The following is a 19,504-nucleotide window of genomic DNA, read 5'->3' as shown; positions in this document are numbered from 1 at the left end:
TGTCTTTTTGTGTCTGTCTCCACATTGGGTGGAGTATTTGTATATGTGTGCATGAGGGTGGGAATGCATGTTTGTGTCTGTGTGTGCCTGTTCGTCTGTGTCTATATGTCAGGTCGGGTCTTAGACTCCACCTCTCTGGGAAGATGCCTGGTGCCTGTGGCTTGGTTGGGCCCCTTCCGGGGGGTGGGGGGCCCACAGTCCTCTGGGCCTGCGGCAGTGCATTTCCTGTTAGTGACTTATATAGTAATAACACTAAAGTTGTTGCTTATGAGACAACTATTAGGATAATAAGCATACAATGAAAAGCATTTTGAACAACAATACTTAATATGACTTAAAATCACATAATTGAGTTTGTGATAGATATATTTATTGTGGGGTTTTCGTATGTTGTTAAATAAGGACACAGAAGGTGTGTCTTGTGGTAGAAAAAGAGACTTTAGAGGAAGGATCAAATCTAATTTGTGTAGCTCTACTTGCTGGATTCATACTCATCAAGAACCTTCAAATGTGTTTTTGTAGTTACACTCACTGCCAGAAGAGAGCTAAAAGTAATAAATGTAGTCTACTTCTAGTCTACTAATAAATATAGCAGATAATGCCAGAGAGAGAGAGAGAGAGGGAGTGACACAATACGGCTCAGTGAAGTGTATCACACTATGCACACATCATTCATTGTAACAGCTGTCAACAACGTTTTTTCTTCTGATTAGGTTGCTTGAGTTTCTGGTGACCTCTTCAGGTTGTACACTGTAAAAAGAAATCTAATTTTATAAGAAATCTGTTCTGTGAATTACACATGAAACATGGTTTTTGAAGGAGGATTTAAAACACACTTTAGTCCTCCTGTTCAGTGGGGAAACATATTTACTAAAGCAGTGTATTTATATCTAAATTCATGATATTCATACTTAAAATTTGGTGTAATATTACGCTGCGCTAACTTAGAGGAAAGTATTTTGCTTTTTACAACATTTATTCATTTTATTTTACCTTACCTTATATAAATATAAATACTATATAGATTCCATGTTTTTTTGTGATCTTTATTGTGATCTGGAATTGTTTTCCTGATAAATTGATCTATGTGAATTTTACAGGTCATGTTATAGTTACACTGAAATATATGTATCACTACAAATCGGAAAACATGCTGTAGTTCTGGTCTCACTGAAAGTTTTCTTTTCAGCTATACATGGCTGTGACAGGTTATCATGCTAAAAATGATAAATATGATTCTGTTCAGACCAATGTTCACAGGCTTGCTCCTGTTTGTTGTTGTGGAAAAATAGGGGGAAAATGGATCAACAGGGTTTGTACCACCATTGACAAAAATGCTCAATTATAGCAGCTCTTGTATATCCGATGCGTGGATGCAGTCTTGTCTCATCAGTGGTTGGGAGTGAAATTCTCACCATCATGTAGGCACCAGTTTGGTAATGAAGTGTGTCGTGGCCTTGAGCAAAGCTTAGTTAGAGTTTATGAAGACTGAAAAACAACTACAACTTTGTACAAGAAAGTTACAAATACATATCAATAGTACAGAGAGGTTAGAGGAGGTGAAACACACATTTTCCATCACATTTGTCATTCCCCTTCATCAAGACCAGGTATATAAATGGTAAATGGTAAATGGCCTGTATTTATATAGCGCTTTACTAGTCCCTAAGGACCCCAAAGCGCTTTACATATCCAGTCATCCACCCATTCACGCACACATTCATACACTGGTGATGGCAAGCTACATTGTAGCCACAGCCACTCTGGGGCGCACTGACAGAGGCGAGGCTGCCGGACACTGGCGCCACCGGGCCCTCTGACCACCACCAGTAGGCAACGGGTGAAGTGTCTTGCCCAAGGACACAACGACCGAGACTGTCCAAGCCGGGGCTCGAACCGGCAACCTTCCGATTACAAGGCGACCTCCCAACTCTTGAGCCACGACCTCCTTATATAAGGAGCAGCTGTGGCAGCAGTTCTCTTCCTGATCATTGTCTCCTCTACAGCATTAACTCATGCACACATCCCTGTGGTGATGATCACTTTGTGAGTCTGACACAGAAAGCAAATAAGTTATTTTGTCCTGAGTTAATGCCCCTTAAAACTGACCTATTTCAGACTTACAGTTCAATACTATTCAATATAGCAAATCTCCAACTGGACAGTGTTAAATAAAATTATTTCCTTTTAAACTTGAAGCTTTGAACATATTTCTTTTTGCATTGGGACAGAAATTAATATGAAAAAGGCTCTTTTCAAATTTGTTTGGGTGAGTGGAAAATATTTTTTGTGGTATCGTAAAAAAATATTTGTTATATAAATATATTGGTATGGAAAACATTTATTATTCATAGATACAGATACATAGATACAAGCTCATGTTATTCATCTGAAGAAACAGACAGATAGAATGAGTGTGATAAAGCAGCCGTCTCCAACCTTTTTTGCGCCACGGACCGATTTATGCCTGACAATATTTTCATGGACCGGCCTTTAAGGTGTCACGGATAAATACAACAAAATAAAACTAGTACCGGTACCGAAAAAAAGAAAATTTATTCATAACACACATGAAAAGACCAAGGAAAACCAAGTAAATGATAAAAACGATAACAAAATAATGCTGAAAACCTATAAAAACCCTGAAAACTATACATTTCACACCTGAGCCTCAACTCTCGCAGCCCGGTGCCAAACGACTCACGGACCGATACCGGTCCGAGGCCTGGGTGTTGGGGACCGCTGTGATAAAGGACATAGTGTGTTGTTACACTGGTAATGCCAGGAGAGGCAGTATCGGTTCTGTAAGAAAGTGGAAGAAGAGAGCGTCCTGCAGGAGGCAGTGAACGGACACTGATGTTATGAACATGTGGCTAAGAGAAGGTTCAGTAAACAAGTAGCAGCAATATTCCTGTGTGAGGCTCAGTCATTTCATTTTTATTTTTTGAAGATGCAACATTCTGCTCTACCAGGTGTAACAATTGAGTTTAACATCCAGGCATCCATGAAAACGGAATTTATGTCATTTAACGGAGTTAGAAGTTAGCAGGAAGTTAGCTCGCTAGCTTCTATCTAAATACAATATAGCATGTCCTGACTGCGGGGTACAGCTCTGTTATCACTTCCAACTAGTGATGGGATTTCTGGCTCTTTTTAGAGATCCGGCTCTTTCGGTTCGGCTCACTAAAAAGAGCCGGCTCTTTCGGCTCCGAACCGGCTCTTCAGGTTGTTTTGTTGCTTTATTTCATTTATTATTAACAATAATATAAAATTATGCACAAAAGGAATTACTAACGTAAAAAAAAATGGTTTTATTTATATATGTTTATATATAAATATATGCGGTGGCCCCTAGAGACAAAACACGTACAAACTCCAAAACACATTTCTAGCATGAACTGAACTTCCAAAGCAGAGCTACTAGATCACTTAAATTACACAATTGAAAGCATATGTGTGTTGTTTGTGTATTTATACACAGGCACTCATATATATTCAAATAATTTTAAAAAAAAGTTCATTTACCTGTTATTACCACACACCAAATCCGGTCGTTGGTACTTGCTGGCTTGTGTAGCCACAAGATAACAAAAGCTCAACACTGCGCCCAGCATCCTGGAGCACTTCTGTTGTCTTTTGTACGTGTTTTGAGTTTTTATGTGCTTCGGAGTTTGTACGTGTTTTTACGTGTTTTGGAGTTTGTACATGCTTCAGAGTTCGTACGTGATTTGAAGTTTGTACATGCTTCAGAGTTTGTACGTGATTTGAAGTTTGTATGTGCTTTGTCTCTAGGGGTCACTGTAAATATACTTTTATTTATTCACTCCACATAAAATGTAATAAATAAATCATATAATACAAAAATCAACTATTCACATTTCAACTTTTAACTATTTAAATTTTCAGCTTTTGCTTTTTACAAATTTAAAGTGAAAACAACACAAAACACTGCAAACCACAACACAATTAAATATAAATTATAATATGAAAACATAAAGAACATGCATATTCTCTGTCATATGGGCCTGCATGAATAAACTTTCTGAATCCTTTATCATCTGCAACCGAAAATAGTTGTGGATGGTGATGACGCGACGAATCCGACGAATCCTACTTCCGGGTCTAAACGCTCCTGTGTTCAATATGACACAATGCTGTGTTCCTGGTTGTTTTAACCAATCTGGCTCAAAACAACAGTCTAATCTGTCATTTTACCGGTTTCCTTGTGAAAAGAGAGAGAAGAGGAAGTGGCTGAAGTTGATAAGGTATGTTACAACTCGTAAGTGAATGAATAAATTTGTAAGATAAGAGCTAGTGGGCTCTTACTTTAGTTAGCTAATATAGCTAGTGATGAACAATTAAAACCTGCTACTAAAAGACAAACTGGCTTTTACGAGTAATTGTACTTATATAGGCAATGGATTTTATTGTGTGTTTTTTTTAATACAAAGACGTTGTTGCATTTTTGAAGTCATTTTTATTTCTCCAAGCAAAGATTGAGAGCTAAGGGTCACTTCGCTATATATATGAACCTTAGTTACCTTTCGACCCTCAGAGGAATAAAAATTACGTCCAAAAAGCGATGTCTATGTAAGAAAATACATTACAATCCCCAGCCTATGTGCCAGTTAATTACCAAAATAAAGACCTAACCAACAAATAGCAAGCAAAGGTTGCCAGTACTTATCTTTCTGGTAAGCTTAAAAGCAAATTAGTACAATAATGTGTAAGAAAAGCATCTGGACTTCTTTAAGTTTTAAGTTTCTTGAAGCTTCTCTCATCTGGATGAAAGAAGCTTCTCTCTGTTATTTATCTCTATTTTTTTTCTATTAATCATAACTAATGGAGGGCTAGCGTATGATCTGAAATTTCTCTCTGCCTTTTTAAACACTTCCACAGACGTGAAAACTTCACCCCAAACTGCAACTCAAGAGTCTGCAGTTGGCACTTCCCTCAAGGAAAAGCTGCGGGGCCAACAAGATTTGCATGGAACGACGGGAAGTCTTTTCAGTTCCCAGATGACCACAACCCTGTTAGAAAAAAGAGCAGGTCCCAGCTATTGGTGAAAATCAGAGTGAAAGATCAGATGAGCTACATCATTCCAACAATGCAGATACACAGACAGCTACTGCAAGTTCCACAAGTTCTTCCCAAAGTCTTCTGGTGCTAGAGATTCAGAATGACATGCTAAGAATAGAGAATGAAAAACTTAAAAAACAAGTAGAGAAGCAGACTTTCTCATTCAGTCAAATATCTGACAATCCTGAAAGGGTCCAGTACTATACTGGATTGCCCAATGCTGCTTCTGTCCTGTTTTTAGAAGCGCTTCTTTCCAGATTTGATCTTAACTATCATTCTGATTGGACTGTCCAAATGATGCCCCTAATTGACCAGTTATTTCTAACCCTGATCAAGCTCAAACTTAATTTTATTCATGAAGACCTTTCAACAAGGTTTAACTGCAGCAGAGGCACAGTAACTAATATTTTTACAACAATTGTTAGTGCACTGTATGACATTTTGTATGTTGGCATGCTGGAAAACAACATTCCCTCGAGAGCCAAGAATCAAACATCGCTGCCAGATTGCTTCCAACCATTTCCTAACTGCAGGATTGTGCTTGACTGCACGGAAGTTTCTGTTTGTAACACAGAGAGACTTGACACACAAAGTCATTTGTACAGCCAGTACAAAGGACGGACCACACTAAAGGCTCTAATTGGTGTGGCTCCTAATTAGGGCTGGGCGATATATCAAAAATCTATCGTTACCGAAATTTATGACTCTCATCGACGTCATTTTGCCCATGTCGGTAAATTCGGTATTTTAAAAAAAAGAAAAGGCATGTGCAGGTCGGCGATATTCATGTCCCTTTAAGACGCTGTGCTACGTTACAGACTTGACGGGGTGGAGTCACATGACTCTACTACCTGTTATGCTGGACAGACACTGTGCGATTTTTTCAGTCGCGTGATTCAGCTCCTGCTCAAACTGTACGATTGACTCGCAGGGGTTAGAAGTTCATAGGTCACGATGCAGGGTCTCACACTATACGGCCCAATGCTCTGATGCGACCTGAGTGCTCACACTGTGTGTCCATAAAATGAAGGTTATAACAGAAATTCTGTCGCTCGCTCTCCCTCTCTGTCTTTCACTCACACAGACACGCACACCACCACCATCAACTTTGCTAAATTGCTAATGAAAAACATTGATCAAGCAGCTGTGATTGAGCAGCAGTGTAGATCCAACTATTTTCACGGTTGTTGTGGTCGCGATCATTTTGTGAGGCCACATCGAAAAGCCTCGGATGAGCTTTCCAAAGTTCTACAAGTTGTGCCTCCGTCGCTTGTGTCCAGATCACACGCTGCACTGTCGTGTTGCGTCGTCTTTTTTGCTGACATTTGTGTTTGCGCGTGCGCAGTGTGACAAACTGCGGTGACACCCTCACGACGGTCGTGAATCCTCGCGACCAAGCGATTGATGATTGGGAGCTCGTCGTGAGGTGTCAATCGCTTCTCGTTACCCCACGTATACTATACGATGCATGACGCACGATGAAGGCCAAAATCGTGCCGCTCGCCAAAACGGTCGCACGACTCAAAAATCGGCTCAAAATGGGCCAAAAATCGCACAGTGTAAGCCCAGCATAACAAGACGAGACACGGGTGAACAAATGGAGGACGATTTAAATGTTGAAGCAGCAGCGACGGAGGTAGAGCTGGTGGAGGAGGAAGAGGAGACGCTTGTTAACAAAAAAAATGCATCATCAATCGTTTGGCAACATTTTGGATTCAACAAGGATGATATTGATCAAACAATTGTTAAATGTAAACTCTGCAAAAAGACTGTTGCGTCAAGTCAAGGTAACACAACCAACCTCTTCCACCACCTGCAGCACAAGTTTTTGTTTAAGAGTTTATAGTTTTCACTAGTCACATGGCAGTGCTTAGTATTTATTATAGTTTTTTCTGTGTTCAATTGACATTTGTGTTTGTGACATTATTTGTTTACAGGTTATAGTACCTCAAGGCCTTAGCAGAGATAGGCCTTTGTCCATGATGGCATTACATTTGCACAATCATTGTTTACTTTGTGAATAGCCAATGTGAAACATATTTATTATTAAACTATTTTGTTTACAAGGGATACACATTTTTTAGAGAGCATGGTTACATATTGTATCCTACACTTTTTATTTTGTTCAGTTAATAAATCTTAACCACTAAAAGTACTTACTACTATTGTCTTCATTTATTTTCAGTGACATTTTACAGTCCTTTAAAGTGGTAATAATATAATTGCAATGAATAGGTCTAGGGGGAATAATATTATCAAAATAACTGGAGGAACTATGCTGCCTGCCACAGCCCCATCAAATGAAAAAAAAAAAAGTTTGGTTTTTTTGGCACTTGGGGTGGTTATCGTCCATTTATCGTTATCGAGGTTAACTGCTCAATTTATCGTGATATTGATTTTAGGCCATATCGCCCAGCCCTACTCCTAATGGTGTAATAACCTTTGTAAGCAACTTGTACGGTGGAAGTGCCTCAGATAAGGCCATAACAGCTGACTGTGGAGTACTGCAACATCTACAACCAGGTGATATGGTCATTGCAGATAAGGGCTTCACAATTCGGGACATCCTACCAGAAGGGGTCTCACTGAATATTCCGTCCTTCCTCACCAACGGACAATTCACACAGGAGGAAGTGAACAACAACAGGAAGATTTCCTGTGCAAGAATACATGTAGAGCGTTCCATTCAAAGACTGAAAGTTTTCTCAATTTTGCATCACATCCCATATCAGTTAAAAAAAAAATATTAATAAGATCTTGAAAGCATGTGTGTGTCTTACAAATTTACAAACACCTATTCTCCGTGAAATTGAATAAATTATACCTGTGAGAGTTCAGAGGTAAAAGTACATTGTGTCATTTTCTAACTACTTGTGGACCAGAAAACACAACTGTTGAATAAGTTTACTTTTATTATTTATAACTCCTAAGTGTTCTGGATTGTTTTGTGTGTATACTCAGGATGTTACAACATAAAAACAACTTAGTTGCATAGTTTCAAATTGAGAATGGTCTCATTTGTGATTCGTATAATGTTTTACTGTTTTTATCAATGGCTTGTTACATTTTTCATTCCATTCCAGCTTCCTGATTACTGCCTAGTTTTCTTGCTATGCATTTTCAATTAAAATGAAGAATACCAGATACATGTGTTACTCTTTATTTTCAGGAACAGTTTGTCCAAAACATTTTATTTTTTCAAATCTAAAATTAATATAATTTAAAAATTTATCTGAATATATTTACAAAGTTACAATGACAAAAAATGTACAATTTACAAATATTTACAAATAGTTTTAAAATTAACTATAAACATTTGGACTGATAAATTACTCATGCTGATATGAATTCAAAGCTGCGATAAAATATGGGGTAAAAAAAACTTCCCGGTAGAACGTTTCCAATGCTTCAATGTTAACAGCCCAAGTTTGTTCTCTATCCACATGCAAGATGAAAAAGTCACATGGAGTCCAAACAATAAAGTGACAGCTTTTCGCCCCTGTGAGATAGAGGTTGCCCTGGATCTGATGCCAGTAGTTGTGATTCTTTTTTAATACCAGGAAACCACTTGCCTCATCCAGCTGTAGGAAAAAGTCCTTACTTTCAGCCTCCAATACAGTTTTGGCTCTGGCTGACCATGGGCATTTCACCTCAATGATGCACTCATTAGAGACAGTCCCATCTGGAGAACCACCAAGCAGGCCACTGTTAGATAAAAACAGTCCCCTCTCCTTGATAGCTGCACCGGTACAGTCAGTGTACAACTGCTTGGCCTTTGGCTCATGAAGGATCCCCCAATCACATGCCTTTGGGGATGAAAATACAACTTAGTCATAAAGGAATTCTTAGATGCACAGACCCTTTTTACTAACAACTTACTTTAGATCCTTCTGTCAGGTTGTACTGTCCAAGCAGAGTCTTAAATAAGGAAGGGGGGTATGAGCGCTGCTGGACTGCACTCAGGACCAAACCGAAGTTGCTGGCTGTGATTCTCTTCTTGCGATATGCTGACCTTTTATAAAGAAACACAAAATAAGAGACACAGTTAACTAAAATTTCCTACTTAACACTTAACAGAATTAATTTCAAAGCACTTTCTTACCACAATGCATTCTTCGTTTGCCCAACTGTTGCTTCCTCGATCTGTTTCTTCTCTTCGTCAGACACAGCCAGTGATGCCAAGAGATAATGAGCCTTGTCTTCTGCTTGGGGAAATCCCAGGTTCCTCAGCACTTCATCAAATGTCTTGGCTGGTTTAGCCTAGATTTAAAGCAAAAGGATTTTAAAGGTTTTAATGGAACCAAGCAATTTTGACCACAGAATAGACGAAGTCAGGTACAGAGTATATAAAATACATGTAAAAAATAAAGTGGGGACAGTGGAAGCAAACAGTCTGCTGTATGTAGTTTACAAGAGTTTACATACATGTACAATTTATACCACATGTTAAAGTAAATATCAAAGTACCTGGGAGCATTCAGGACTCAAAATCCAGCCCATCCCAGTAAAACGTTGCAATTTCGATAGGGATGCCACTGCCCATTCCTTGTCCTCCTGGGAGACAGGTCTTTCGATTCCAGCTGAAAAAAAAATGCTTTTAGTAATCTGAATAAATAATAATTATAGCATATAAAACACAATGCTTTTTAAAAAGTTAAGAAAATAATTATTATAATTAATTCAAAGAGCAAATTTTAAATAAATAACTGACCTTGTGTTGTTGAGGGTGTCATCACAGACACTCTCTTGGCAGTAATTTCTTCTGCTTTGCATGATTTTACCCTCTTCCACACACATTCCACGTCAGTGCGAGACACATTCTTCTCCACCCAAATCAACAATGCCGCCATATGATGGCACTTATCATTGCCAATCGGGCACTCACAGGAGCTGAACCTGACTGACTGACCCTCAACATGCACCTACATTGAAAGAAAGTTAATGCTTACCCTAAACATTCTAACAAACACTTGCAGCGCTGCTCTGTGTACTGGTACTAGGTTAACTAGGCTAATATAACTGGTACTAGGCTAACATTACTAACTCTCCAAAACCTCCATGTTATGTAGATTTTCATCTTCGTTTACTTCCACTGTTATAGCATTGCTGTACGTGTGTGTGCTTTATGAAATACATCAGAATACAGAATATCTCATGTTTAATCGTCGGCTAGCTAGCTTACTCCTAGCTCACCTCAACATTGTAAATCTTCTTTTTCATGGATGCCTGGACACTTCCCTTTATAATTCTGCCTGGGAGAACAGTTACACTGACCACTTTACTAGAGTTGAAGGAATTAAGACCCTTTTTAACCCTAATTGGTACTTTGCTAAAGAAGGAGGTAATCGTGAACCAAGTCACTGGCTCCGCCATCGTTGTTTCTTGAGGAGCACTTAGACCCGGAAATACCAGCAACGTCATCTGACTGAACAACCGGATACCTTTCTAATGTGACGTTGTTGTCCCTGGCTCTCTTTCTCTCTCTCTCTCTCCCTCTGGCTCTGTTCCTGTGCTACTGAGTGTAACTACCGCCCCTCCCCCCTCTGCCCAGCGTAAAGCACAAGGCTCCCGTGCAGAGTGAAGCGGAAAAAAAGTGCAAGAGAGAGAGAGAGAGGGTGAGAGAAAGAAAAAAAAACCCACGTGACGGCTCGCGATAAGGATCCGGCTCGCGTCGTTCACGTCAAAGAGCCGGCTGTAAGAGCTATTTCGTTCGCGAACGACCCATCACTACTTCCAACATAAATGAAGACAGAAAACTACACAGCAGTAACGTTTGTAGGGTTACTGAAGTTTGGCTAGCTGGTATATAATGATGTGCTACGTGACCGCTAGCGACACAGCTATGTTAGCATAATATAAACAAGCTAACTTTTTTTCCACTCAATAAAAGTTAACATGAGTGTTCTCGGTGGTCAGGAACAAATGTAATCGCATGGCAGGATGCTGTAAAAGGACCAAACTTCAGCCAGGAGAACAACTGAGATAATCCATCCACAATACGAGGTTAGTCATTCATATACTGCTGCATGGGCTGGGCTGTAGTTACATCCTAAGGTTTTAAAAACTGAGCTTAAATAAATACTTAGCGGTAATAAAGGCCGAGGGAGGTCAACAGTGATCACTGACTGTTTTAGGAGATTTTTGAGATTAAATAGAAGAAAATACATAACATTAAATATGTTAACAACACAAAAGCCATATTAAACGCAGACTACTTTAGGCCCGGAAGTAGGATTCGTCACGTCATCACTTAACGACCGGATAGCAGCTCTTGTATATCCGTCGCGTGGATGCAGTCTTGTCTCATCAGTGGTTGGGAGTGAAATTCTCACCATCATGTAGGCACCAGTTTGGTAATGAAGTGTGTCGTGGCCTTGAGCAAAGCTTAGTTAGAGTTTATGAAGACTGAAAAACAACTACAACTTTGTACAAGAAAGTTACAAATACATATCAATAGTACACAGAGGTTAAGAGGAGGTGAAACACACATTTTCCATCACATTTGTCATTCCCCTTCATCAAGACCAGGTATTTAAGGAGCAGCTGTGGCAGCAGTTCTCTTCCTGATCATTGTCTCCTCTACAGCATTAACTCATGCACACATCCCTGTGGTGATGATCACTTTGTGAGTCTGACACAGAAAGCAAATAAGTTATTTTGTCCTGAGTTAATGCCCCTTAAAACTGACCTATTTCAGACTTACAGTTCAATACTATTCAATATAGCAAATCTTCAACTGGACAGTGTTAAATAAAATTATTTCCTTTTAAACTTGAAGCTTTGAACATATTTCTTTTTGCATTGGGACAGAAATTAATATGAAAAAGGCTCTTTTCAAATTTGTTTGGGTGAATGGAAAATATTTTTTGTGGTATCGTAAAAAAATATCCATCCATCTTCATCCGCTTTATCCGGGGCCGGGTCGCGGGGGCAGCAGCCTAAGCAGAGAGGCCCAGACCTCCCTCTCCTCAGCCACCTCCTCCAGCTTATCCGGGGGAATACCAAGGCGTTCCCAGGCCAGCCAAGAGATATAATCTCTCCAGCGTGTCCTGGGTCTGCCCCGGGGCCTCCTCCCGGTGGGACATGCCTGGAACACCTCACCCAGGAGGCGCCCAGGGGGCATCCTTGTCAGATGCCCGAACCACCTCAGCTGGCTCCTTTCAATGTGGAGCAGCAGCTGCTCTACTCTGAGCCCTTCCCGGATGGCCGAACTTCTCACCCTATCTCGAAGGGAGAGGCCAGCCACCCTTCGGAGGAAGCTCATTTCTGCCGCTTGTATCTGCGATCTCGTTCTTTCGGTCACTACCCCACAGCTCGTGGCCATAGGTGAGGGTAGGGACGTAGATCGACCGGTAAATTGAGAGCTTCGCTTTTACACTCAGCTCCCTCTTCACCACGACGGACCGGTGCAGCGTCCGCATTACTGCAGCTGCAGCCCCAATCCGTCTGTCGATCTCCAGCTCCCTTCTCCCATCACTCGAGAACAAGACCCCGAGATACTTGAACTCCTCCACTTGGGGCAGGAACTCATCCCCGACCCGGAGTGGGCACTCCACCCTTTTCCGGCTGAGAACCATGGCCTCAGATTTGGAGGTGCTGATCCTCATTCCCGCTGCTTCACACTCGGCTGCGAACCGTTCCAGTGCGAGCTGGAGGCCCTCACCCGATGAAGCCAACAGAACCACATCATCTGCAAAAATCAGAGATGAGATTCTGAGGCCACCAAAGCGAAAGCCCTCCGCCACTTGGCTGCGCCTAGAAATCCTGTCCATAAAAATTATGAACAGAACCGGAGACAAAGGGCAGCCCTGGCGGAGCCCATCACCCACCGGGAACGAGTCCGACTTATTGCCGGCAATGCGAACCAAGCTCTTGCAACGGTTATATAGGGATCGAATGGCCCGTAGCAATGGGCCAGACACCCCATATTCCCGCAACACCTCCCACAGGACACCCCGAGGGACACGGTCGAAGGCCTTCTCCAAGTCCACAAAACACATGTAGACTGGTTGGGCAAACTCCCATGCACCCTCAAGTATCCTGGAGAGGATAAAGAGCTGGTCCAGTGTTCCGCGACCAGGACGAAAACCGCATTGTTCCTCCTGTATCCGAGGTTCGACTAACGGACGAACTCTCCTTTCCAGCACCCTGGCATAGACTTTCCCAGGGAGGCTGAGGAGTGTGATCCCCCTGTAGTTGGAACACACCCTCCGGTCCCCCTTCTTAAAGATGGGGACCACCACCCCGGTCTGCCAGTCCACAGGTACTGCCCCTGATCTCCACGCAACATTGCAGAGGCGTGTCAACCAGGACAGCCCTACAACGTCCAGAGCCTTCAGGAACTCGGGGCGGACCTCATCAACACCAGGGGCTCTGCCACCAAGGAGTTGTTTAACTGCCTCAGTGACCTCGCCCCCGGAAATTGGCGGGTCATTCCCCTCATCCCCAGACTCTGCTTCCTCCTCGGAAGACGTGTCAGTGGGATTAAGGAGGTCCTCGAAGTATTCCTTCCACCGCCTGACAATTTTCTCAGTCGACGTCAGCAGCGCTCCTCCGGTTTGCCAGAATCTCTTCGAGGCAGTCCGAAAGTCTTTTTCCATGGCCTCTCCGAACTCCTCCCACACCCGAGTTTTTGCTTCAGCCACTGCCCGAGCCGCATTCCGCTTGGCCTGTCGATACCTGTTGGCTGCCTCCGGAGAGGCTAACCAAGGCTAACCAAGCCCGATAGGACTCCTTCTTCAGCCTGGTGGCTCCCTTCACCTCTGGTGTCCACCATTTGGTTCGTAAAAAAATATTTGTTATATAAATATATTGGTATGGAAAAACATTTATTATTCATAGATACAGATACATAGATACAAGCTTATGTTATTCATAGATAGAATGAGTGTGATAAAGGACATAGTGTGTTGTTACACTGGTAATGCCAGGAGAGGCAGTATCGGTTCTGTAAGAAAGTGGAAGAAGAGAGCGTCCTGCAGGAGGCAGTGAACAGACACTGATGTTATGAACATGTGGCTAAGAGAAGGTTCAGTAAACAAGTAGCAGCAATATTCCTGTGTGAGGCTCAGTCATTTCATTTTTATTTTTTGAAGATGCAACATCCTAAAGGTATATATAGAAAACATGTTGATCCTGAAGCATTTATTGAAGCTTCTGAGCTATTTGTGTAAGCTTCTCCTGAAGTTCTCAGGTAGATTTGGCCTTTCGATTGGGAATTTACCATCTTGTACAAAGTTAAAGACTTTTATTTAAGTTTGGTAGAATTCTATTTCAAAGAAAAGCAAGACTCTCTGCTAAGTTGATGAAATCACATTTTGCATTCTAAGTGGATGACATCACACTCCATTTGCACTCCCTGACATGACACTCCAGATCAAAGGATCAAAGGGAAATTGAGCAATAACATTAAGTAGGACATAGGCGTGCTCTCAGTATGTCTCAGAACTGTGCAACTGTATAGGAACACACCACGAGCCAACCTTTAGTCAAAGATTTGACACGTTAAGTGTATGCAACAAACCCAAACCCCGATCGAATAGAGAAAATATCATTCGACATTGTAAGACAAAAGACAAGAAAAATGCAACATATGCAGCAAAACCTTGATCCCCAAGAAGGGACCTCATTGGCCGCTGTTCACCCTAAGCAGCAAAACCCAAACCCAAGAGGGAAAAACAAGACACCAAATGAGGGGACTCCATCTGATGCTGCCAAACCAAAGGGTGCAAACAAGAAGAAGATGCAGAAAAATGCAAACCCAAACCCCAGAGCCAGAAACCCTGGACCCAATCGAGGGCCTGTGCCACATCAGCCCAATGCCCACTTTAAACCCAATAATGGGCCTGGGCAACATTGGCAAAATCCACAGTTTTTGCCAAAACGAGGGCCTGTGCCACATCAGCCCAATGCCCACTTTAAACCCAATAATGGGCCTGGGCAACATTGGCAAAATCCACAGTTTTTGCCAAAACGAGGGCCTGTGCCACATCAGCCCCATCCTGACCATAAAACCACCTGGGCCACCTCAGCCACAGCCTCACTTAACACCAAATGATGGCAGTCGTCCATACAATGAGACTGATGAACTGGGTGCGCTGAGATTCCACCTGCAGGAGGCTCAGCACATGTGCAAAACCAATCTTTATAAAATGACAGCTGCAAACCACAAAGCTGCTGCAGCTAAAACTCAGAATGATTGGGTTCACCTGCAGCTACAGTGCTGTAGACAAAACGCTCAAAAAACCATCCTTGAGCTCCAAAAACAGCTGGAAGAGGCTCGTAGAAAGACACCCGAGGAGAACTTCACCCCTGAGGAGAGTGAGACTCCTGTTGAAGACAGCAACACAGCTGCAGAGCTGAGTGTGGACGCTTCAACACAAACTGCAGAAGCTCCACACACAGACTCTACAGATGTAAAAACTGTTCGAGAAGCTGAGTTGGAGGTCCAGTGCAAAAAACAGCAAGAAGAGATCGAACAACTCCGTGAGCAGCTCCTCAAAACTCAAAAGAATCTTGAAGAGGAAGTTGCAAAGCGCAAAGATCAGGAACAAAGAGTCAACTGTGAGCTCACTGAGCTGAAAGACAAACTCAGCACCAGTGAGGCTCTTTGTGAAAAAAATGATTTGAAGGCGCAAAACTTAAAAGAAAAGCTGGAGAAAACCAAAGCTTCCCACCAGGAAATCGTGGAGCAAAACCTGGAGAACACAACAATCCCCAACCAACTCGGGCAAACAGAGGAAGAAAAGATCACACTTCAGGAGTTTTTGCTGTCTCTGCAAGAGACAATAAAAAAGCAAGAAGACCAGTCCAACGTTGCCAATCCTGAAAATTCTCCAGCCCGAAACGAGACACTCCAGGAGAAACAGCCAGAAAAAGAGGAGGCCAGCGCTACCAAACCAGAAAGTCCAGAGGCCCGAGATGACCAAGTGCCAAAAGAAAAACCAAAAAAAGAAAAAGAAGCGCAACTGGTTTTGGAGACTATTCACTCGATCGTGGCTCAAGAGTTGGGAGGTCGCCTTGTAATCGGAAGGTTACTGGTTCGAGCCCCGGCTTGGACAGTCTCGGTCGTTGTGTCCTTGGGCAAGACACTTCACCCGTTGCCTACTGGTGGTGGTCAGAGGGCCCGGTGGCGCCAGTGTCAGGCAGCCTCGCCTCTGTCAGTGCGCCCCAGGGTGGCTGTGGCTACAATGTAGCTTGCCATCACCAGTGTGTGAATGTGTGTGTGAATGGGTGGATGACTGGATATGTAAAGCGCTTTGGAGTCCTTAGGGACTAGTAAAGCGCTATATAAATACAGGCCATTTACCAGGCCATTTACTTAAGTGCCTTCCACTCCGTCTCCTATAAAATCACAGTAATATACAACTAAATATTATCAGTCACTTCCAGTGCCAAAACACCCATTTAAAAGCATATTTGCTTTAATATTTAGTTGTGTATAACTTTGTCATCGGTCGCGGCAGATGGCCACCCCTCCCTGAGCCTGGTTCTGCCGGAGGTTTCTACCTTTTGAAAGGTAGTTTTTCCTCCCCACTGTCGCCAAGTGCTTGCTCATAGGGGATTGTTGGGTTTTTTCTTTAGTTCAGTTCAATTCAGTTCATTTGTATGTAAATACTGTTGGATTGAATTGAACTGAATTAAAGAAGATTTTTAGGAGACGGTGTAATCACTGAGTGAACCAGGGTATTATAACATCTTACCCATGAAAAACTACCATCAACCAATCAAATAAACAATTGGATTTAACAAAACATCTGAAGTGTGAACATTTTGTCTCATTTAAAACATGTGAAAATGTCCAATTATAACAACCTAACAGCAGAAATAAAAACGTTTACATCCTGGTTGAAAACATTGTTCTGTGAATGATATCCACTGTGTCTGTGCTGTTGATGCCTTTTGAAAAAAAAGTCTAAAGTATTGTAGTTGAGTACAGCTCCAGGTTTTGTACAGAGCACTATCCATTTGCTGTAACTTTACTCTGCTATCTCATCAATAATGAATTTGATCATCATCTGTTCCCTGAATGCAATTGACACCCTCTTCTCAATGAGAAGCCTGGGCTCGGGTGGGCCTGAGTGTCCTGGAGGTACTTTCCCTGCCGGATACACGGGTGGCCAGGTCGTGTGCCTGGCGGGACTGTTGAAAAGTTATTAGCTACATTTGCAAAGCCCTTTATTAAAATATGCTCTCATGACATTCTTGTTTGTCGGACGGTGGTCAGAGCTATCAGTGGCTGATGAGTGGGACATGATATGTGACCTCTCGGGACACTGGGGAGGGAGCCCGAGTTAGTGTCTTGGGTTGAGAGATACTGACCTCAATAAACAGCTTGAGGATCTGCGGCTGTATGGTCTGGACACTCAGGTGAGGAGAGGAGCTGAGCTGGAGACATCTGACAGAGGCCCTGGTACAGAAGATCTTAAACTCCCAGTTTGAAGTGAAGACAGAGCTGAGTGTAAAAGCAAAGATCTCAATTTACTGTCTGAGCTACGTCCTTATCTTCACCTATGGTCATAAGCTTGATTTAAAGATTGAAAGAATGAGATCACGGATACAAGCAGCAGAAATAAACTTCCCCTGTCAATCTTTTCTGTTCTGCGAGAGCAGACATTTTTATTTTATTTTATTTTTTTTAAGTAGAGCAAATATATAACTGTGCTTTAAAGAATATGATTGTTTACTTGCATGACAAATGGAGATGAGTTCTCCGTCACAAATGGTGTGGTCACCTGCAGGTTGAAGGTCATTGCAACTCCAACCCACATCCACTGCTACTATACTTAAAAGAAGTTAGGACAACATTAAAGACTTTGTTCAGGTAATTGCATTTGGATCACCTAAATCATGCCTGGACTGACAAACAAATCGTCCTTATAGATGTTACAACATGCCAAGCTTCTGTTGTTGAATGCAGCAACCAGCAATGACACTGGACTGTCATTCCTACCGGAGAATTGTAGTCTGATTGCATTACCAGAAAGTAACCATTTCAAACATTGAGGACAGCTATCCGGTTGTTCAGTCTGACGTCACTAGCCGTGTCTGGACCTAAACTCCGCTGCAGGTCCATGTATCAAACGATCACTATGGCATTACTGAGAGTTGAAAAACTGTCTAAAGTCTTTCATCTTTAATAAAATGATCAGCGTTCTGCTCTACCAGGTGTAACAATTGAGTTTAACATCCAGGCATCCACAGGAGGTAAATACGACAGACTATGGAGGAAGTGGAAAACATTCAGAAGTGACACAAATGAAATAACATAATAGGTTTTCTTTTTTTCTGCAACGTGATAAATGGAAAAAGATATGTAAACGCCACTCTGTTTGTTTATATGTATGTTTGTTTGTTATTTTCTTTATTGTATGTCCACAATGTTAACATAACCTAATAAAAATCAAAGTTAAAAAAAAAAGAGTTTAACATCCAGGCATCCATGAAAACGGAATCTATGACATTTAACAGAGTTAGAAGTTAGCAGGGAGTTAGCTCGCTAGCTTCTATCTAAATACAATATAGCATGTCCTGACTGCGGGGTTTTGGAAACAAATTAAAACGTACAGCTCTGTTATCACTTCCAGCATAAATGAAGACAGAAAACTAAACAGCAGTGAAGTTTGTAGGGTTACTGAAGTTGGGCTAGCTGGTATATAATGATGTGCTACGTGACCGCTAGCGACACAGCTATGTTAGCATAATATAAACAAGCTAACTTTTTTTCCACTCGATAAAAGTTAACGTGAGTGTTCTCGGTGGTCAGGAACAAATGTAATCGCATGGCAGGATGCTGTAAAAGGACCAAACTTCAGCCAGAACAACTGAGATAATCCATCCACAATACGAGGTTAGTCATTCATATACTGCTGCATGGGCTGGGCTGTAGTTACATCCTAAGGTTTTAAAAACTGAGCTTAAATAAATGATTACCGGTAATAAAAGCCAAGGGAGGTCAACAGTGATCACTGACTGTTTTAGGAGCTTTTTGAGATTAAATAGAAGAAAATACATAACATTAAACATGTTAACAACACAAAAGCCATATTAAACGCAGACTACTTTAGGCCCGGAAGTAGGATTCGTCACGTCATCACTGAACTAGTACCTTGTACTTGGATAGTACTAGTACCTTGGAATATCACAGGCAAATGGCAACCATGAAGAGGCCGCTTGGCAAGCTGCAACCACCAAACACCTGCAGAGAGTAAGGCGACTTCTGAGGAGTCAGCCAAATGGGGTGGACAAGATCCAGGGCAACATCTACACCCTGCTGTTCGTCAGATACTGGGACAAGAAGTTGGCCAAAGGAAGCAATAAAGCCACTGACCTTATCATGCATAGAGGGTTTCAAAGCAATAAACAGCCAAGTTTATAAGGGTGCAGGCTGACTGAGATTAACTGAAACAACAACAAAGCAGTTCGG

At 41.9% G+C, this 19,504-nt stretch overlaps 1 protein-coding gene and 1 pseudogene across 2 annotated transcripts; one reads left to right on the top strand and one right to left on the bottom strand.

The window, feature by feature from the left end:
- Window positions 1-4,086: 4,086 nt before the first annotated feature.
- Window positions 4,087-8,159, top strand: LOC147327352 (uncharacterized; annotated as a pseudogene). The gene is made up of 4 exons (XR_015130002.1): window positions 4,087-4,265; window positions 4,900-5,090; window positions 5,126-5,724; window positions 7,482-8,159. The product of XR_015130002.1 is annotated as an uncharacterized LOC147327352 (transcript).
- A 170-nt stretch (window positions 8,160-8,329) lies between these two features.
- On the bottom strand, window positions 8,330-11,750 carry LOC147327351 (uncharacterized). Its single transcript, XM_086297516.1, has 4 exons — window positions 9,547-11,750; window positions 9,182-9,339; window positions 8,959-9,091; window positions 8,330-8,885 (listed from the first exon to the last, which is right to left on the bottom strand). The coding sequence occupies exons 1-4, from the start codon at window positions 9,577-9,579 to the stop codon at window positions 8,409-8,411; spliced, it is 801 nt and encodes a 266-aa protein (XP_086153642.1). The 5' UTR covers window positions 9,580-11,750; the 3' UTR covers window positions 8,330-8,408.
- Window positions 11,751-19,504: the final 7,754 nt, after the last annotated feature.

Source organism: Aulonocara sp. 'chitande type north' Nkhata Bay, linkage group LG6, assembly GCF_057382095.1.
Source record: "Aulonocara sp. 'chitande type north' Nkhata Bay isolate Kocher_YH1m ecotype deep benthic linkage group LG6, A_spYH_male_GT1.1, whole genome shotgun sequence".
Classification (NCBI taxonomy): Eukaryota; Metazoa; Chordata; class Actinopteri; order Cichliformes; family Cichlidae; genus Aulonocara; species Aulonocara sp. 'chitande type north' Nkhata Bay.
Note: the sequence above shows the minus strand (reverse complement) of the source record. Positions and strands in the feature narration are given on the sequence as shown.